General features: G+C 39.2%; 1 protein-coding gene across 2 annotated transcripts in view; it reads right to left on the bottom strand.

The window, feature by feature from the left end:
• nhsa (Nance-Horan syndrome a (congenital cataracts and dental anomalies)) overlaps positions 1-21,085 on the bottom strand; it is a 60,168-nt gene that overhangs the window by 2,442 nt on the left and 36,641 nt on the right. Inside the window, exons 2-8 of one of the 2 annotated variants that reach the window (XM_087785301.1) lie at positions 10,591-10,737; positions 9,457-9,590; positions 9,247-9,309; positions 6,375-6,570; positions 5,006-5,137; positions 1,046-3,628; positions 8-131 (exon numbers count right to left, since the gene is read on the bottom strand). In XM_087785301.1, the coding sequence (XP_087641427.1) occupies positions 8-131; positions 1,046-3,628; positions 5,006-5,137; positions 6,375-6,570; positions 9,247-9,309; positions 9,457-9,590; positions 10,591-10,737 (3,379 nt within the window). The remainder of the gene's footprint in view (positions 1-7; positions 132-1,045; positions 3,629-5,005; positions 5,138-6,374; positions 6,571-9,246; positions 9,310-9,456; positions 9,591-10,590; positions 10,738-21,085) is intronic. The other variant, XM_087785302.1, reaches the window with a different exon arrangement.

Raw genomic sequence — 21,085 nt, 5'->3', positions numbered from 1 at the left:
CCCCCACCTGTGTATCATGGCAAACAGATCTTCAGTGGTCCTCGACTTGGTTGGAGAAACAAACACAGCATCATCCTCGGATCTGGAGTCATCGCTTGGAGGAGAAAACACCGTTTCGTTGGATGTAGAATCTGTAGACGGAATTAAAAATGATAATCAGACTTTAGACATCGAGGTCATCTGTTAAACCAGGGGTGTCAAACAAAATGACACAAAAGGCCGACATATTTAGGCAAATAAGTCGCAGGCCGAAAAATATGTAAAGTAACCTGGAAGGAAGTATGATTCTAATTGAAATGTCGTCTTTTCATTCTTGGAGGTTCAATTAATCTAAATATTCTATGTGTTTGTCTGACATAAATTTTCTACTATTATTCTCAGCCACAAAAATGACTTGGCGTACCAGATTATGCCCTGGTCTTTGAGACACACGTGAATTAACCCTTTAGTTATTAAGTGTCCTGGATTTATGTCAATTTTATGTCTATAGTTGATTATACATATTTTAGTTATAGTCAGTTTATGGAGATCACAACATCATATATATATATATATATATATATATATATAATAAAGAATCCTCACTCTTGTCTTTTAATTTAATTAATTTTTTCTGCCAGTTATAAAGTGCAAAGTCCAGGTTTAGTAACTGATATTATTGATGTGTTGATGAGGCTTCATGATACAGTTTCTTCATTCTAAATGACCACTAGATGTCACTGTCTGCTTTATAATCTTGGGTTGTGATCTACTAATTGATACTTTAAATTGAACTAAAATAATTTTCCCCACTGTCTTTCTTACTCAATACACCCTTAGTGTATATTATTGTTGACATTCATAATCTCTGTTCTGACTTATCTTTATAAATCACCACATCAACCTAAACATTAATCCTCTTTGATGTTTAGACAACCATCCATATTAGGCGCCCGAGCTTTGAGTTTGACTCATGTGGTCCAGGTATTTGAGGAGTTATTTATAAAACGGTATTTAAACTCTAGATAGGATGGTCAATAAAGGGTGAAAAAAGTGATTTAGAAACCTATGCAGCAGGAGTCCTCGGAGATCGTCTCCTCCTTTTCGTCCAGAGACGCAGTTTCAGCTGAAGCGCTAGAAGACTCTAGTTCTTCATGGTCGTCCTTTTGGACCAAACTCTCCTGCGTCGTCTTGCCATCGGTCTCGGGTACTTGATTGTTCTGCGGCCTCTTGGGCGAACTGTGCAGGTTCGGTTCTATCAGCTCATCTTCATCTCCTGCTGCATCTACAGTTTCAGAGCAGTTGACCTCTGTCTCCGCTGGCTCCTCGCGAGCCGGCATCTCAGGGACGTCCAGCTGTTGTCGTCCCCAGGGCAACCTACACGCGGATATGCTTTGTAGAAGATCTGGAGCGTTTCTGTTTCGCTCGTTCAGGGACTGATATCCATCAGAAAGGTCCTCTTTTGAGGAGTTTACGAACGACTCGTTTGTCAGATGGTAGTTGTTGCAGAGATCAGCGTCGTCTTCATCTCTCTGACTCGAGTCCTTCTCTTTACTGACGGAGCGCAGCTGCACCGAGTGCAGCACTGACGGTGTGATGGACATGGGAGGGCTGTTGAGTGTCTCAGAGATTTGCGTTACCGTTTGATGAAAGACTTGTGTGTCAGTCCTGTAGGTGGAATTGTTGTTGTTGACGAAGGCACTGAGGTCTAGATGAGAGGGAGGGATGATGGGTAACTCCAGGTCTTTCTTGGACGCTGCTGCGTCTTTACAGGAAGAGGGTGTTAGAGATGACTTTCGCTCTGGGACTTTGGGTTTTCTCTTGCCACAGGACGGGGACAGCGGCCCAGGAAAGAAGGCTGAGGGGAAAGAAGACGTGGGGGTCTCTGATTGGCTGGAGTAGCCACTGGACGGGCTAGCGAGGCCTGCTAGCTTCTCCGGGGACGACAGCTTGTACTCGCCCTCCACTGAAGGCAGTGACGGCGTGGTGGCCCTGGAGTCCGACGTCTGTGACCCGGAACTTTCCTGCGATTTGATGCACTCGATGACCGTGGTGCCTGTTGCTGTGCTGGAGTTGGACAAGGAGCGGTATGGGTCGCTGGACTTCAAATCGTTTAGCAGCCAGAGGTCTGCGTAGTCCGTCTGCACGACGCCGTCATCTTTGAAAGAATGCGCGTCCGTGGAGCTAAAAACGCCCAAATCTGGTAAATCCGATGAACCCTCGACCCCCCACACCCGCAGTGGTTCTGTTTGCTGAGATGTGCCGGACAGAACCAGCTGCATCTTCTTGTCCCTGCAGGACAGTTGCTGTCCACAGCTGATCTTTGCCTCCTTCTTAACCGGCAGGTTTCCTTCACTAAATATTTGCCTCAGCGACGAACTTCTCTTGGGCGGAGACGGCTTTGACTTCGGCTTCCTCAGAGAGAGACATCGTCTTCCGAGTGTCATGTGACAACTTAAATCTGACAGGCCACAGTCTGAGCTGGAGAAAGCGTAGTTGTAGGTGAAACTCCTGCTTTCTTTAAGCCCACAGTCGAAGTGCATGGAGGTGTAGTAGCCCTCGGTGTCCACCGAGTAGTGTGACACGGTGTCCGCCTTCTCCGACGGAGGTTTGTCTGAGAAGCTGCTCTCACAGGTGGCCATGCTGGTGAAACTGGGGCAGCCCAGGCTGCTCTCTGCCTCCCGGCTGGGCTCTGGACTGAAGTCCTGGGGCAGTGGAGCTTCTGCGTTGGAGTAGCTCCACTCCCCCTCAACGTTAGTGTCGACCCCGGCTTCCTCAAGGATGTCCATGGCCGTGGAGGAGAAGGACCCGGTTCGTTGGGTCCTGACGCCCTGAAGCTGGTCCAGCAAGTAGCCGCTCTGGTCGTCGTTGACGTTGGACACGGCGTTGAGCGAGAGCTCAGAGTCGCAGTGCGAGGAGCCAGTGAGATGAGGGGACGCCGCCAGCGGGAGGGTCTCGGAGGTCTGGGACGGGCACGTGGAGCTACTGCCGCTCCAGTTCCCGCTGGAGGACTGGTGGTCGTCTTTGTGATCCATCTGGACTCCCGCAGCAGAGACCGAGTGAACTGGACTACTGAATGTGTCTGAGCTGGACGACATGTCGCAGCTGCCCAAGTCCACCTTCCTGGGCAGCTGCGACCTGGACCTGTCCATCCAACGCCGCTCTGGACTTTCAGCCAGCTCCTTGAACTTCAGGCTTCCCAGCTGCCGGTCGGACATCGCCCGGTCGTCTGCACTTTCCTCTTCGTCCTTCAGCATCAACTGTCCGGCCCCGGATAAGAAACCCTCGGCTTCGAACGGGGAGAGCTCTTCATCCTCATCGCTTTCGTCGTCCATGATCACGCGGCTACCTTCACGCGGCAGACTGCGAGTGCGCAACCGGGCGTCCACTGCGGTGAACATGGCGTCGGCGTCGTCCGGCAGGAGACGGATGTTGCCTGCAGACTGAGAGAGGCAGAGGGACGCTCCCTGGCCACGCTGGGCCCGGATCCTCCTCCGAGACGGAGCTCCAGGGATCAGAAACTCCTCCGTCTGGCAACCCGAATCTCTGGTGCCGTGATGAAGCGTCAGTTCCTCGTTAGAAGGAGTGATGTCCAAACTTGCATGAACAATCACAGTCCTCTCTCTGAAGCTGGGAGAATCGTCAGAGTCTGTTGAAAAACAACATCAATTAAGACATTTCCCCCCTTTTTATTCTTTCAATAGAATACAGTTTTCAACCTTTCAATGTACAAATTATCAAATTCCATAGATTCATAGAAATTATAATACCTTTTTTTTTAAATATAGATGCTATTAAATTTAAATAATTAAAAAAAAGGATTAAATTCTGAAAAAGTCTATTTAGAAAATTCAAAGTTTCAACATTTGAAATGTTATTAGATATGCTAGTGGAACTTACTGTATATACTTCCATAATAAAGTAATTGTTATTGGGAAGTAAATATATTTCTTCAATATTCTCATTATTGTTTATTAATCGTGAGAAAACAACCAAATGTCAAGTCTTATAAATCCTCTTTATTCATTTGAGCTTCATGAAGACCTTCAAACAGAACTGTTTTTTTCTGTAGGTCTCTTTAATGTTATCACTTTAAGAAGTTACATTTTTTTTACATCTATTGTATGTTTTTGTTTCTATTAATGAGCCAAATATTTATTGATTTGAGTAATTAAATTTAAGATCTTCACATTTATTTATCATTATTAATAGTTTTAGTTTAATTAATAATTTTCTTCTTATTAAGTCATTAGTTTTTTTAACAACTTATTTGTATTTACTCTGCATGTTTAAATCAAACATAACTTTTCATATGTGTGTATTTGTTTACTTTCTTTTCCCTTTAATTTTATTTATTTAAAATGATATAACTTTAAGAAGTAATTTTTTTGAAAATATAGTAAATGAAAACATTTTACTTTACTAAATTATTTTGTAATAAAGTCATTTTATTAACATTATGTTTCTCTCTTTTTCTTAAGTCAGATATAAACTAATACTTTAATAGATATTAATAAGACATTCACATATTATCATCAAATTCATAAGAATGAATGTAAATATAAACTTAGTTAACCTCTTTTAGAGCATCTTTTTTACACACTTTTATATCATTAATTACAGCATTTTGTCTTTTTTTTTCTTTTTTTAAATTAATTTGAATATTTGTTTTTTCTTCATTTCACTGCTTGGGTTACCGGCTCAAAAAAGGCCAGGGACCCAATCCAGCCCCACATGTCCTTTTCGGCCTGAATCAAATAAGATAAGGGACAAATATTATGTCACAAAACTAGTAAAACTGGAATCTGTTAGAAAGTTAATTTACATTTTCGTTTGGTAGCGAACTCAAGACTTTTACCATATGTTGGTCCCTTAAGTTTGAAAATAATTATAATTATTTTACATCATAGTTAGTTAAAGTCATAGTCAAGTTTTTTGGTCAAAATTGTGATCTGTTCCAGAAGAGCAAAAGCCTTACTTGTATCTTTCTTTCTAACACCAAGATCCACTTGAGGGCAAAACTCACCTAAATCCTGCTGCAACTGTCTGGGAACTCCGGCGACGGTTCTGCGTCTCCTCAGCTTCCTCCTCCTCTGAAGCAGCGACTGGGAGTGAACCAGCGAGCAGCGCACACTAGCATCTCTGTCGAAGCCGACGCCTGTGAAGACGACGTGACATGTAAGGAATCTTTGTTAGCCGGGAGTCTCACGGAGCGCATGTTGGATCACAACATGCTGCTGACTCTGAGCTTCCTGTTGTGAGCACAATCGTTAAACTTTTTTCTGTGTTTCTTGACTCCTCACAGGAATCTTTCCTCAAGCCGCTTGGCCAGACTTGGCGACGACTTCTCTTGTGAGAGGACGTGAACACGAGTAAATAACCTTTTCAGCAGTTTAGACACAAGCCATTAGAATTCATGTCACAACAGCAGCAACAAAGCGAGCATAGAACACTTGTGAGCCGTCACGGTGGACGAGTCCACTTAACTTCTTTCATTTGACACTAAGAAAGCATTTTATGCATCGTCTTCAAGATCATTTTCTTATTCGTTGCAGCTACTGGAGCTTTGGGGCACTCCCTGCAGAAAGTTTTTGGGGCGGAGCATAGAGTGAAACACATGTGGACCTTTAATAAAGTATCAAAAACAAATAATACAACGTAAATTAAAATGCTGTTATTGTTTTTTTTAAGCATTTCAGTATTTTTTGGACTCATTTCATTCAATAACTTCTATATTGAGAAGTTGATTTCTCTTTTTTTAAAACATTTCTTTTAAAAATGTAAATATTTTCAAAACGAGTGAGTTTTTTTATACGTCAAAATTCTATATATTTCCAATTTGTAGTCTTTTATATATAATATAAAAATGTTGGTAAAAGAGTTCCACCAGACAATACCATTGCTCAAACCGTGACATCGTCATGTAACCGGCTGCGTGTCACATGATTGGCTGTAAGTTCGATCGAGTATATCAATTTGGTATTGTCTGGTGGCTCTATAATACCCACATTTTTATATTAATTTAAAGGCTACACATTAAAAAATATTGAATTTGGAAAGGTTATTTTATTCATTTTGGAAAATATAATTGTTTTGTTAAAACAACTGTTTTTTAAGTTTTAATAATGAGTCAAATATATGTTTTTGTGCTAGAAATCGTAAGTAATAATAGTAATAATCATAATACAATTGATTCTTTTTTGTTAATTAATTGTAGTTATTTTTACAACTAACAACAGTAAGATGTTTTTTTTAAATATATACATATGTAGGATGTAGAACTGCAGGACAGGACTAAATTGCTGACAACACAGATTTTCCTGATTGTAATTATTATTGAAAATGTGAATTTCATGACTAGTCAATACTTGAAAAAAGAGTTTTACTATATTTACCGGTCACATTAATGGGTATGATGCATGAGTTGATGACTTGTGAGTTGCTTTTCATTCGCTCCTCAGGGGTGGGCAGCGGCAGAGCTTTGGACCAGTTGGTCTGCTTGTCCAGAGTGGTGGGGGTGTTAGGGATGGGGAACTTGGAGCGCTGACCGAGAGGCACCCCTTCGTCTGTGTCGGGGTCAGCGGGCGCCGCCTGCAACAGATGGATGATCGTGTGGTTAGAAGGTTAGCCCGCCTCACATGAGCAGAATTGAAGATGGAAGAGTTAATTCCAGCGCAAACATTCCATTTTGTAATCTGTGGTGTCAACATTCAACAGAGACAAACATCTTAACTCACATCAACAACTACAAACACCTGAAGGTCATTTCAAGTCAAATGATGTGAAAACAACAGCTGCTCTCTTACCTCCAGACTCAGTCAGACACGCACACGTGAAACTGCACCTCGAGACTAACTGGTTCCCAACAACCTCCCACCCCCATTCGAATGTGTCTCCCCAGCCTTTGTGCTCTCCAGCCCCATCAGACCAATGACAAAACCGCCTCTACAAAAGAAACCCGTTTCCTTGGAAACTTTCCCCCAACCAGGAGAGAAGATAAAAAAGGAAACTTTTCCAGCTGATTTGTTTCTAGAGAAGAAAGCAGAGAGTCTGACAGCAGCAGTGAGTGATACAAGTGGGAAGACTTTTCTCACTCCAGCAAGTTAAGAACTTAAGGTACTTACAGAGAACAAAGGCCTGACAGAACACTGAAGAACCACTACTAGAGAGCAGCAGCCATTGAAGTCAACACACACTAGAGGTGTGAGTGATATTTAAAAAGAAAGAAAATTAAGAATTCAAATTAAATAAAAATAAATATATTTATATTTAATTTCAATTCATATTTTTCTTTCATAACACTTAGTTTATGGTATAAATTAAAAAAAAAATTATATTATACAATTAACATGTAAATATTTATGACATTTGTTCATTTTTGTGTTGCAATTCAACATCCGGCTGCTAGATAGACTATTTAGACATTTTTATACATCTCACAAGTCTACAATTTTAAACCACATTTTTATTCATTAGAAAGTGTATTATTTTTATAACATTATTTCTTTCCCTGTCTTGCAGTTTTACATACCACCCACTTTATTCCTTAAATGTATCGGGATACATGCTAATGTGTGAAAATATGTTGTCCTAGATATATTTTATAACAACCCAACACTATTGTTAACTTAAATTATTTTAGAATATATAATTAACGATAATAACCATTTGAAAGAAAATAAGAATGTTGTGTTTTTTTTACGATAATATCATCTGTATTTTTCAATATAATATTAGAAAATAAAATCAATTAAAAATTAGAATTTGTTGTTATCATAAAAATAACATAATGCCATTTTAAATACAACTATTTTAGCAAAATCAAAAAAGTTTTTTTTAAGGGCGTTGCTGCCCCCTGTTGGCAAAACTGTACACAACAAGCCATCAACCTCTACAATTTCAACCGCATCACGATCAAAATCGACATAAAACTCTGGGCTATTTTTCATATCTTGTGCCTTTAAAAATGTGCTAAAATATTGTGGATATATAATAAGCATGACATTATAAATATAAATGACGATTTTTAGCGAACCAAGCCAACCCACGGACTTTATTTCAGGTTTTAGATAATGCTTTTAATCCAAAAAAAATCCCACTCCCCAAATGCTACTCTCGAAGACTGCGAAAGATTTCTGCACTTTTTTATAACCAGAGTCCATGAAATAAGGCAACAGATAACCACTTTTAAAGAAACCCAGCCTGGACCCATCATTTGTTACAAATTTAAGACACATTTCTAAACTCCCGTTTTTAGCAAAAGTCTTAGAAAAGGCGGTGTCCCTCAAAATTTTATTAATTTATTTGAAAGATTTCAATCAAGTTTTAGATCCGGTCACAGTACGGAGACTGCGCCTTTGAATGTCACTAATGAATTGTCTCTTTTAAAAACACACTTTTATTTTCTCCTTTATTTTCATTGTTTTATAATTTTATTTAATAATATATTCCTTGAATGGAACTGTGTTGTTTTATTACTGTGCTGTTTTAATGGATTGTGTCATTTTTTACTGTATGTGTTTGCTTTAATGTAAAGCACTTTGTAACTACAGTTTTAAAAGTGCTATATAAATAAAGTTATTATTATTATTTTCACGTACATTTGCACTGTTTGACGATTTTTGCACTGTATTATTATTATTATTTCTCTTGTATATTTTGTACATATTGTTTATCCATCTTCTAAGTTTGTTAAACCAATTCCGGAGTCGTCCACAACCACGGAAAATTCCATGTATGTATAGCAATATGTACTGGCGAATAAAGCTGCTCTTGAATAGGCATGAAACATTTCACCAAATTGGAAAAGTAATTTTTAAACAAATCTTCTTTAATTCAAGTTATAAATTCTGCTACATTTGTATTGCTACATAAATATGTAATTATAATAGTAAATATAAATAGTATAAATAGTAATGACAATACGTTTAACAAAGTTTTTATTATTATTATTGAAATTAACGCAAATTAGATTTTTTTTTCTCTGGCCTGTGCTGCCCCCTGTTGGTAATCTTGGTAAATAACATGCCATCCACCTAAGAATTTCAACCCCATCACGATCAAAATCTGTATCGAAAGAAAATAAAACTTTGTCCATAAACTTTTTCTGTGTCATATCTTTGACATCTCAGGGCTTCATCAGCATATTTAAAACACGTTCTGGAGAAAGAAAGGAACGTGCACGACAAGCGTCAAACATGCAAAGAAGAGGAAGTCACAGGTGAGATTAAAGGAGCACACGAGGAGGAGCGAGGGAGGAACCAGTACCTTTCTGCTCCAGGGAGAGAAGCGGCAACATTCGGTGGGGGAGGAGGAGCGAGTGGTTTCAAACTATACAAATAAAGACAATAACAGATGAAGATGAGGAATGAAAACATTGACAAAACAAAACATTTAGGAATAATTGACCAACAAAAAGTATGAACCTGAGTGAAAATAAAAAAAAGTACGAGGCATAAAAAAACCAGTAAATCTTACTGTAGTCAAGAGCGTGCCGTTGTTGTCTCGCCTCTGGTTGAAGTCCGGAGAAGGGAACAGAGGCATCGGGGGCAAAGCAGAGATGGAGATTGTTACTCGCCTCCTCCTGTTTCCCAGAAGCCTCTGCTGGGGATCTGCAAAGAAAATGATGTTTTTTAAGTAAATAGTTACATTTTAGGAGTCTGGTTTAAAAAGTTATTTTAGTAGTTAGGAATAATAAATAGCTATGTCCAGAAATCATCCAAACAGTCTTTATTATGATTAAGAATAACAAATAACTACGTCCAGAAGTCATCCTAATTGTCCTTAATATTATTTTTTATTATTACTAAGAATTATAAATAGCTATGTCCAGAAATCATCCAAACAGTTTTTATTATGATTAAGAATAACAAATAACTATGTCCAGAAATAATCGCTCTGCTCATTATTATTAGTAATATTATCATTATTATTATTAAGAATAATAAACAATTGTCTCCAGAAATTATGTTCATAGTCCTCAATATTACATTAAATTTTTGAAAGTTAATATTTAATGTTAAAGAAGTATTTTAATCCCTTGTTGGGTTTATAAAATGGGTTTGTGGGCCCGATTTGACCCCCGGGTCTTGAGTACATTTACTTATTGTTAAATACTGTAGATCAGGGTTCATGGCACAGCATGGATCTAGGGTACGGCAAGAACCTTTTATGACGTATTTAATATATCTGTAAATACCATTGCACTTTGATTTTACTTTAGTTTTTTCATTTAAGAGTGTTCTTACACACATTTTCCTTTAACAAGAACATACTTAATGCAGTTGTTTTGCCACATGTTAAAGAATAAGAATGAAAATGTAAAGTCAAAGAGAGATCAGGGATAACTCAAAATATCATAATAATTACAATTACCTTTTCTCTTAAAAAAGTTCAGTGTTTTATAGTGACGTTTTTTTGTTGTCGGCACACGCCCAAAAATAGTTAACAATTGAGTACTGTATGTGTTATGTAGGTGTATGTGAAATAATGTACGTGTTTCAGCCGGCGTATCTTGTCCACTAGGGGGCAGAGCGGTACTGATCAACACAGCTAACCTCTCCGGCGCCAACCATCATGTTTTTGTAGGTGTGCGCGTGAATTCTGCTTCACCTTGGTGCGAGGAGTAAAGGCCAGCTTGTCGGTGCAGCTCTTCCAAGCATGATGGCCTCGTTGATGGCCGGAAGACGTTCCTCTGCAGGAGCCAGGGAGCTCTGTAGTGTTTGGTCAGCTTACTCTCCACGTCCAGGTCAGACACGGCTGTGAAGGAGAAACACCAGTTCAGATGAATAACCTTCACATGACATTCGAGAGCAGGAGCTGCTCTATTGAAAGTATCACCATTTTTAACTACAAGGAACATTGAGTGAGGAACGGCTCGTGGAGTATTACTACAAAGTCTAATACCTTGCAGAGTAATACTTCAGATCCTCGCAGAGTAAGTAAGTAAGTAAGTAATATATATTTATATAGCGCTTTTCGAGACCAGGGTCACAAAGCGCTTTAACAATCAAAACAATACTCAAAACAGTACATACTTCAAAGATCAAGACAACACAGAGAACAACACAGGAGTTCGAGAAATTCAAGGAAAAGCCTGCACAAATAGAAACGTCTTAAGATGTTTCTTAAAGGAGTCAGTAGACTCCATCAAGCGCAAAGAGAGAGGAAGATTGTTCCAAAGCTTAGGAGCAACAGCCTGAAAAGATTTCTCTCCTCTGGTCCTGAGCCGTGTGCGTGGAACCATAAGTAGATTCTGATCCACAGACCTCAGAGACCGAGCTGGGGTGTAAGGCTGGATCAGATCAGTGTAATACTACATAGCCTCGTAGAGTAATTCTGCGGATCCTCACAGAGTAATACTAAGGATCCTCGCAGAGTAATACTACATAGCCTCGTAGAGTAATTCTGCGGATCCTCACAGAGTAATACTAAGGATCCTCGCAGAGTAATACTACATAGCCTCGTAGTGTAATTCTGCGGATCCTCACAGAGTAATACTAAGGATCCTCGCAGAGTAATACAACAAAGCCTTACAGAGTAACACCCCTGAGCCTCGCAGAGTAATACTACAGCACCTTTCAAAGTAGCACTATGAAGCCTTGCAGAGTAATACAACAAAGCCTGGCAGAGTAATACTACAGAGCCTGGCAGAGTAATACTACAAAGCCTTGCAGAGTAATACTATGGAGCCTCACAGATTAACACTACAGAGCCACGTGGTGCAGCTTACCATGATTTAGACAGACTTTTGAGCACTTTGTACCACATCGGTTGAAGTAAATAAGGTCAGTAAATAAGAACTTTAAGTGCACTTGTAGTCATAAAATGTCTGTACTTTCATTGAAGTGTCAGAAAAAGACGAATGATTCTCCTGTTAGCACAACACAAGCACATTGGTGCAGAGTTAGCGAAGGTCACCAACTGACCCTGGAGGTCAAATTCCGACAGGACAAAAAACGAATTCAACATTAGTAACTAAACATTGTTTACAAATGCAGTGGCGTCACCTGCAGACAGGATAAATGGCTTTAGAAAAACCTGAGCCTGCAGCTTTCATCCCAAGCAATTGGTAGCTTCGTCGCCCCCTCATGTCTGCTCCAGTTACAACAAGGCTGCACTCGGGTTACCCTGATGGTGAGGGGAGGGCCGAGGCGTCTTTGTTGTTCAGTGATGTTACATTTATTCAACTCACACTTTCCCACACATACAAGCGTCCATGTTTAACCACATCACGGCAGATGACACCTGAAGAAGAGCTACTTGGGGAAAAATAGATTTGTGTTGCCAAAATCTTGTGTTGTAAGCAGGTCACTTAAGACCTCCAGTTGAAAAAATGAAATGACAAAGCTAAAAATCACTCGATTGAGGTAGTAGATTTTTGTTGTACTTAAAATTGCACTTCAAAATTATGTTTTCAATTTTTTTTTTACACATTAAGTTTTTATATTCTAATTCTATTGTAATTTTTTTCAAATTTCAATATTTTTTAATTAAAAACATTTCAAATTATATATCAAATGTTGGTATAGTATTTTCTTTTTATATTGATTTTGAAATATTACGACTTGAACATTTTCTGAATTGAATATGTTTTTCAAATTGAAATTAAAATATGACAACATCTATATATTGAATTTAAAAGACTACACGTAAACAATAATGAATTTTAAAAAATCGATTCTAATTATTGTAGTTAAAATAAAACATTTTTTAAAGTAAATTATTTTAGAAACAAGTAATCCAAATGACTTTAATCTCTTGTGGACTTTATAAAACTAGTTGTTGAGCTTTATTTGGCTTTAGGGCTTAAGCTGGACACATTTAGCACATGTAAAAAAAGGAATGGCTCATGTCAAGATTCAAGAATCCCAGGAGAGGAAACATGTTTATACATCACTTAGAGACGTTTTCCATCTTCCAGCCGAAGCCAAAAGACTCCTGACGTGACCCCACTGACCTCAGAGCTAGTTCTGGTATTTGTCTACAATGAGTTACCCAGCGAGGGGGAAAACAATCATCAGGTTTAACATTTGTTGCTTCTTTAATTGATTTCCTTTTTTTTATTTTTTTATTTAATATAACTAAGCAAAAAATGTAGGAAGAAGTAAAACACTTTTCGGACACTGATACTTTTATGTTGAATTGATGTAGCATTAATCAAAAAAAATATGCACCCATGTTTATGAACGTTTATGAATTGAGTTATTTCAATGTACTTAGAAAACTAATTGGTTTCTTAACTAATCCAAAAAGAATCTGCCATTAGAGCCAATTCCCTATTTTTTAAATATCCAACATGTTCACTGGCTGTTAGCAAACGCCATCACCAAGGTAAGAGTTTTAGGGGTCAGATGTTCACCACAGGACACCTTCAGAACCCCCAACCTCTGGATCCCTGCTGAGATCTCAACTGTTGCCCTGCAGCCAAACCCTAATGTCTTCAGCAAACCAACAACCCATTTGACACCAGCAACAATAACAACAATCCGGACTCACACGGAGCTCGACCTTTTAACTTTCTCTCAAGAGCCTGCTGGTCTACACCTTCTCACTGGACGTCTCACTTCACTTAGAAGCTGTTTTTATGAGGCAAAATCATAGCTTCATGAAACCTGGTCAACATATGTGGTATAAAATAAGGGGTGTGTATTGGCAAGTATCTGGCTATACAATAGATATAACGATACAGTGGCAACAATATAATACAATATATAATAATACTGTAGTAACAAGGATACATTTGTAGTATTGTTGAGAACTTGACTCTGGTGTTGCAGTATATACAGACCACATGACTCTTGATGAAGTCGTATCTGCTTTTATTTATTTTGAAAACAAAATATGTCCAAACATTGGCTTTAAAGGTTGATTGAGTCGACTGTATCCTCTCGTCCTCAGTGGTCTCGATTATGCCACAAGATTTAATAGTCTAAATGTGGAGGATTGGGATTAGGATCTAAAGGCCGAAAGCTTAATCATAACACAACAATGAACAAATGCATTGAATATTTGCATGTTAATAGTAAAAATATAAAAAGGGAAATTAAAAAATATATTTATTTTACTATTTCTTTTTTAATTAAAAAAAATGTAGTATTGAAGTATTTTTTTTACAACCATAGTGTCTTTTCAAGTAAAAGTGTTTTCTCTGTTTCTCATGCACACAGATTTGGACGACAATTAAAATGACTGTTGTTATTGTAGAAATGTTAGCGGAGACATGTACACAACATCCAGACAAAGAAGTGGAGGACATGAAAAGAATGTCATCTGCCCAGCATGTTTTTCAAACATCTCTCCAGGTCTTGTTCTCAGGACCATCTCAATAGTGTGCAAAACCCCTTGGGCTGATCTTCAGACTTACCTTGTAATTTAACCAAAGCCAGCCACACTGAGCCCAGATAAAGACCCTCAGCAGCAGAGACTAGTACTTCAGAGGCCTGGGAAACACTTCTGTTGGCATCAAACTTGCTTTTCAAAAACTGATGTTTTCCACCCTCGCAATTGAACGCAATGGCCATATAGCAGTTGGAAATATGAAGCACAAAATAACTCTTTATGCAGATGATGTACTTCTATTTTGTTTCAACTACTATATGGTGCTAAAACTGAAGAATTTGGTGTGTTTTTTTCAGGTTACAAAATAAAAAATAAGTCTGATAAGAGGGTGTCACGAGCCAGAAGGTGGAGGAACCAACAGCTTAGAAGAAGCAAAACGGTAGCAAGAAAATCAAGCGAACGATACCTATTGACTTGAAGCAGCAAACAAGAGCCATGACACGAGCTCAGAGCCACCAAACCTCCCTCGTGTCACCACTGCCACACTGACCTAAAGCTTCACCGTGACATCTGCTCACACTCTTCCTCCCCCCGACCACAGATGATGCCGTCCGGCCCAGACTTGGGACACTAATCTGTTTGTGCAGGAGAGCAGGAGTCTGTTAATCCAAACTGCTGGAGCGACGGAGACTGATGCCCCCACGATGAGGATGGTGGAATCTCAGACGAGTTTGACTTGATCTGATCATCGATCCAACAAACATCTCTGATGCAGCTCAAAGTAAAAAAGAAAACTCACCGGAAACAGAAAAGCTCAGTCAACACTATTGTCTAAATAAAGTTCCACAAAAACCAAGCGTAATGAACTCCTCTCTGGGACGCAGCTGCAGGAGAAAGTCCTCGCTCGTCTTGATTAGTGGAACACAAAGAGCAGAGTAGCAATCCCAGTAACCACAGAATAATACCATCGTCCTCGTAATCCGTTCTGAGCCCAACATCCTCCCGGCTGATGATGTCGCTGCTGATCCAGTGAGCGGGTGGAGATCGTTTGCATCAGCGAGTAAGAAAGGATGAACACTTGAAGAACAGACAACTAATACTACAATTTCAGATATTTTCCTGTGTTTTTTGTACTTTTCAGGTACCCGTCTCAGGTGTTCATTGTCTAGATTTTCTAGAACTTTTTAGGGATTTAGAGAAATAATAATAGGAATAAAAGGCAGTTCTCCTAACGTCCTTTTTGTGTCATTATCAAATGAAGAACACACAGATGCCGACACACAAATACACAAAAACAGATGCAGATACACACACAAACACACACAGACACACACACAGAAACACATGCACACAGAGACGTAGACACACACATGCAGACACACACGCACAAACTAATAAACACACACTGACATTTAAACATAAAGACAGACGCAGATTCACACATGCACACAAAGACACATACACACACATATGCACACAAACAAAGAGACAAGCAAACAAAAACACGCAAGCATCACAGAGATGCAGACACACACATGCAAACACACACACGCAAGACATAAAAAACACAAATAGACACACATCAAAACAATAAAACCAGGAAGTGTGTATACAATCAATCAATTGATTTAAAGAAACACAACTGTTAAAAACTGAATAAATAACATGAAAGTTACTGAGATGAAGCAACACAACACAAACATCAGAATAACAAATGTGTGTCAAAAAAACAACCAAAAGTTAAATAATTGACTTATGTATAATAGAGTGAATACTCTGAGTGTGTGACCGTATAGAGTCAGCACAAATCAACTCTGACCACATGGATCATGATGAGAGCGCCACACCTCCGGAGCTTCACCTGAACCTTGTGTGTGAACCAGAAGGCAGTCCAGACGGGCGACAAAGCTCCTCTCAGCCGCCTGCAGGTACCACAGCAAAGCAAACCTGAACTGTAATCAAGTCGCTGGTTCCCTTCCTGCGCCTCTCAGATGTCGGACAGCGCCAGACGTTTAATTAGCAGTCGGAGGAATGATTAATAGTCGAGTGTCGTCGGCGTACACGACTGTGGTGAATTCTGACGGTGACTTTAGAGTCACTTCTGCAGTTGTGGAGGGTTTGCTGATGTTAAGGTCACACAGTGGGCGTGCACGGACCGGCCTGCACACTCTTCTGCCGGGATGAACTCATCTCCTGCATCCTGACAACACTCTTGAGATTCGGACCAGCGCCTGAGTCTCTGTCTGGTCGAGCGGAAGTGAAGAGGGGGAATCCTTTTACGTCAAAATGGTTACTTATTGACTATTAGTACAAATACCCGCCGTCGCACGTCAAAAACATTAAATAAGTATTAGATATACACAGTCATGCTGACACACAGACAGAAACACAACGACATTCACACACAGACAGAATGAACACAGACACACACATGCATGCACACAACAACACACAGACATGTTCTTTATACTTAGACTTCTGTCGTTTGTTTTTTTGTTCTTTTATTGCACTTAGTTCTTGTTTTATGAATCTATCGTCAGTGTTGCTGTGAGCTGGAAAACAATTTCCCGAAGGAGATATCAAAAGGGGTCAATAAAGTTTATCTATCCATCCATCCATCTATCTATATGCATACAAATAGACAGATACGCACATACACAGATAGACACACATACTCAGACAAATGCACACAAACTGCATCAACATAATTACACACGCAGACAGATATAAAAAGTTACTATATTATATTTAAAGATTTATTTGGATGTTTAATCTATTAAAATGTCCTGCAACAGTTTCTTGTGCGTACTTGGTTTATAACTGATGAAGTAAATGTACTTAAAAATGGGAAAGGATATATAGGGTTATATAAAAAAAAGCGTAAATGTAAATGTGTGTGCGGATCATTCAGACTTTTGTACAGAAGTTTTCCACTCTTAATCCTCTGGCTGAATTTCCAGGGAAGAGCATTAAATACGTGTTGGCACTTTTCAGTCTGCCAAAAAAAAAAAGCTGCTGTTTCCAAAATTCCCTATAGAGAGATAAAATTCCTGACATTATTGCCGCACATAGCCGCTCCAGCCACAATGACTAATTGTTATTCAGGATCTGCAGCAAACTTCCCAGCATGTACCGCTCACTGAATGTTTCGAGGAGGAAAAGTTTTCCTTGTTGTGTCAGCTGTTTTTGATCAGCATGCTTGTGGTGACTTTCCATTTTTCCAAGTGTGGCACACATATCACAGAGCGGGCAGGTCGCCAGAGGGGATGATTTATCACTCGGAATGACGGCTGAGGAAGCGGGATTTTTTTTGGGGAGTGCTGGTAAAGAAAGAGGTGGGACGGGTTGGGCGACGGTTAGAATGTCTGACAGGCGTGGAGGAATCTCCATTGTGGAGTTTTTACGGCCGCCGGGATGTGGAATAAGTGTGTGGTGGGTTTTACAGCGGTGGAACTAATTCATTGGGAGTGTCGTAACATAAGTGTCACCACATTTCTGAGCTGGGCTGGGAGCGCACGTTTAATAACACCACTGTCATCCGTGACCGCGAATGATGGCAATATTCCCATCTCCACTTCTGACACCGGATCAAACTTCCTGAGGCACAAAGACGTCATTTTCGATGGAAAAGTTATTTTCTTTTTGGTAATGTTTCACTTCCTACAGCTGCTAAATCAAACTATTGTGACCAACTTAATCTGACTTTATAAGAGCTGACATTTAAAACACATGCTGAACAATATAGATCTTTATTGAGGAATATTCAAATATTCAAGTCTATATCCTAATGGGCTTTGCAAGTGACAATTTCTCTCTTTAAAGCAAAAACAACGGCCACTTTCAACAAAATTTAAAAACGTTCATACTACAACTATCAACATGTGGTTCATTTTTACTTTTATTTAATATGATGTTGTTATGTTGTTTATGTATTTGTTTCAATCTCATTTTGTCCTTTAGTAAGAGTTGGAAAGAAAAAAAATGTATCTTTTGTGTAAATCACTCATGTACATTTGTAAACAATTTGAACTGTAATCTAACAATTTCCAACTGTAATCTAACAATTTTCAACTATAATCAAACTATTTTTGACTCTTATCAAAGGATTTTCAATTATAATTGTAACCAAACAAGAAAATAATGAAAATAAAAAAACAATTTTGAATGTTATTGTGATCCTAAACAGGACTTTGGTGTGTTTGGTGTCAGTGTGTTCTCTCCGGTGAGTTCACATAAGAACAGCCTTGTTTACCGGACGCTGCTGACTCTCTCCACACTTGCTGAGCAATGAAAAGCTGCAGCACAACAGACACGTGAGCAGATCTGGGCTGACAAAGCTGCTCATTTGATTCTCTCCTGCTTTCAGCTGCACACTCAGCAGGGTCAGGACCTGCTTTCAGTCGACCTCCTGACCTCCAGACACCTCATTATTGGGTCTGCACACAGACAGGGAGGTCAGCCCACATCGGTAAACACTGGAGTAAATCACATGATGATTGGACTTCTGCTTGCACCACTTGACTTCTGTTCTGCCAGGAGACACAACATTCAATCTACGGCTCATGAACACGTATAAACACTTTTTAACATGAATAATTATGTTTCTGTCACGTTGTTCACTGACTCCTGTCTGGACTTGATAGTGTGATATTCTAGATCCATGATAGGCTTTTATAAAAGCATAGAACAACTATAATCAAACACTTTTTAACTGTATTCAAACAATTTTCAACTGTTATAAAAAATATTCAACTGTAATCAAACAATTTCTAACTTTAATCAAACAATTTTCAACTGTAATCAAACATTTTTTTAGTTTAATCAAATCAATGAAGTCATCGATTGGTTGAAAGCATTCAAAATGACTCCTTTTGAACGTATTGAACTGCAATATAATCCACTTTCCAGTGAATCCTGGCGAGTAACATACACAACGGTCTTCTCCACTTAATGACTATGTTTCTCACATGAACCTTTGGACGCAGACAACTTTCTTCTAGACGTCCCAGAAAAAGAAAGAAGCTGTCAAGCAGTTTCTTCAGGCTGTAAATGTTTAATACAGAGGAAAAAAATGGCTCCACTTAGGTACACTTAACATTCCTTCACCCCTTAAATCAGCACAACGTTCCTTTTACTGCCTCCACGTCCTGATTGGCTGCAGATGCCTGCAGGCGGCCACCGCACGCCTTCTCATGTCACATCATTTGACGCGCTCTGAGGTCACAGATGATTTCTATTGGGGTGTAACGGCTCTCCCGCCAAGTTTGGCTCCCGTTTTACCCTGAATCTTTGAAGTCATCAAATCAGAACGGAGGGGCCGGAGGGGCTGTTTGGGATGGTCCCTGATATCCGGGCTCCCCTCCAGGTACACCTTGACCATTTGTCTTACAAATGGAAATGAGTGACCTTTAACCCCGGTGCCTTTGTTTAGTCTGAGCTCTCGTCTCACAGGCACCATAAGACAGGAGGGAGTGTTGGAATCCTTGGAGTCAACAGGGATAGTAAAAAAAAAATAGTCATAACAAGAGAAGAGTTGACGCCCGATGGTCAAGTATTTTTCCTTCTAATTGAAAAAAAAAGCTTTTGAAGCTGAGTTAGGAAACGATTTGCCTGAAGCAGTGGATTTACCTTTTCTTCAGAGTCACGGAAGAGAGGGAGATAAAGAAAGAAATGGCTAAAGGAATCTTTTGTACGCACTCCAACACAAGCTTTTGACTCAAAGACTGCACTCATATTTAATACAGACATATGAACGAACCAAACATCTTGAAGGCAAAGAGCGTCATTCCAGGGAAGTGAATAAGCCATTCGAAAAAGAGACATAGACAGAAAAAAAAGTAAAAATATATATAAAAAATGTTTTAAATGGATGTAGAGGTAAGTATTGGAAAGAATCTGGTACAATACGTATCACAATACAGGGTCAACAATATGATATATTGCCATTTATTGTGATACTGTAGGAACAAGTATATATTTGTAGTATTGTCTGAGTACTTGACTCTGGTGTTGCAGTATTTACAGACCACATGACTCTTGATAAGTCGTAACTGCTTTCATTTGATTTATAACCAAAATATGTCCAAACATCAGCTTTAAACGCTGCTGGATTCGACTGTATCCTCTCGTCCTCAGTTGGGATCGCGAAGGATTTCATTTTTCCTTTACCTATGGAGGACTGTTTTACTATATCACAAAAAATTAATGCTGGGAGTATTTTCATCTAAGTTGTAAATTTTAAAAAAATAAATAATTTTACGTTATTGAAATATAAACCATAAGAACAATGATAAAGAGGAAATAGAATTTGAAAAGAAAAAAAAACGATATTAAAAAAAAAAAATTAGAGTTTTGTTGAATATTGATAAAGAATTGTGAAGAAAACATGATATTTTATTGTATCGATATTTTGTCATTTTCACCCCCATGATTGGGGGTTTGTTATGCATGTGTGCAAAAGATTCTTGGCAGGTGAGTCCTACAACGACAACACAACTTGACATCTTTGCCAAACACACTGTTGACAGACTGACGCCTTTGTTCAGGTGCCGCTAACAACACTTTGGCACGCCGCCTGCCGTCGCTGCGTTCAACAAGAACAACCTTGGAACAGAGGGCTGAAATTCCTCATTCATCACGGTGTTATTGGTTCTGCGACAGGTCACGGGGGGTCAAAGAAGAACTGAATGTCCGCACACAGACCAACAACACGGTCAAGTGTAACCTGCTTGTGAACAAGGTCGTGCAGACGATTATATAAGAATGAGTTTAATCTCTCTGTTTCTAAACTAAACACTGACTTTGGTCTGCTGGCGTCCCTCCCTGC

Source organism: Callionymus lyra, chromosome 2 (assembly GCF_982586985.1).
Source record: "Callionymus lyra chromosome 2, fCalLyr1.hap1.1, whole genome shotgun sequence".
Taxonomy (NCBI): Eukaryota; Metazoa; Chordata; class Actinopteri; order Syngnathiformes; family Callionymidae; genus Callionymus; species Callionymus lyra.
This window is presented reverse-complemented; position numbering and strand designations above follow the sequence as displayed.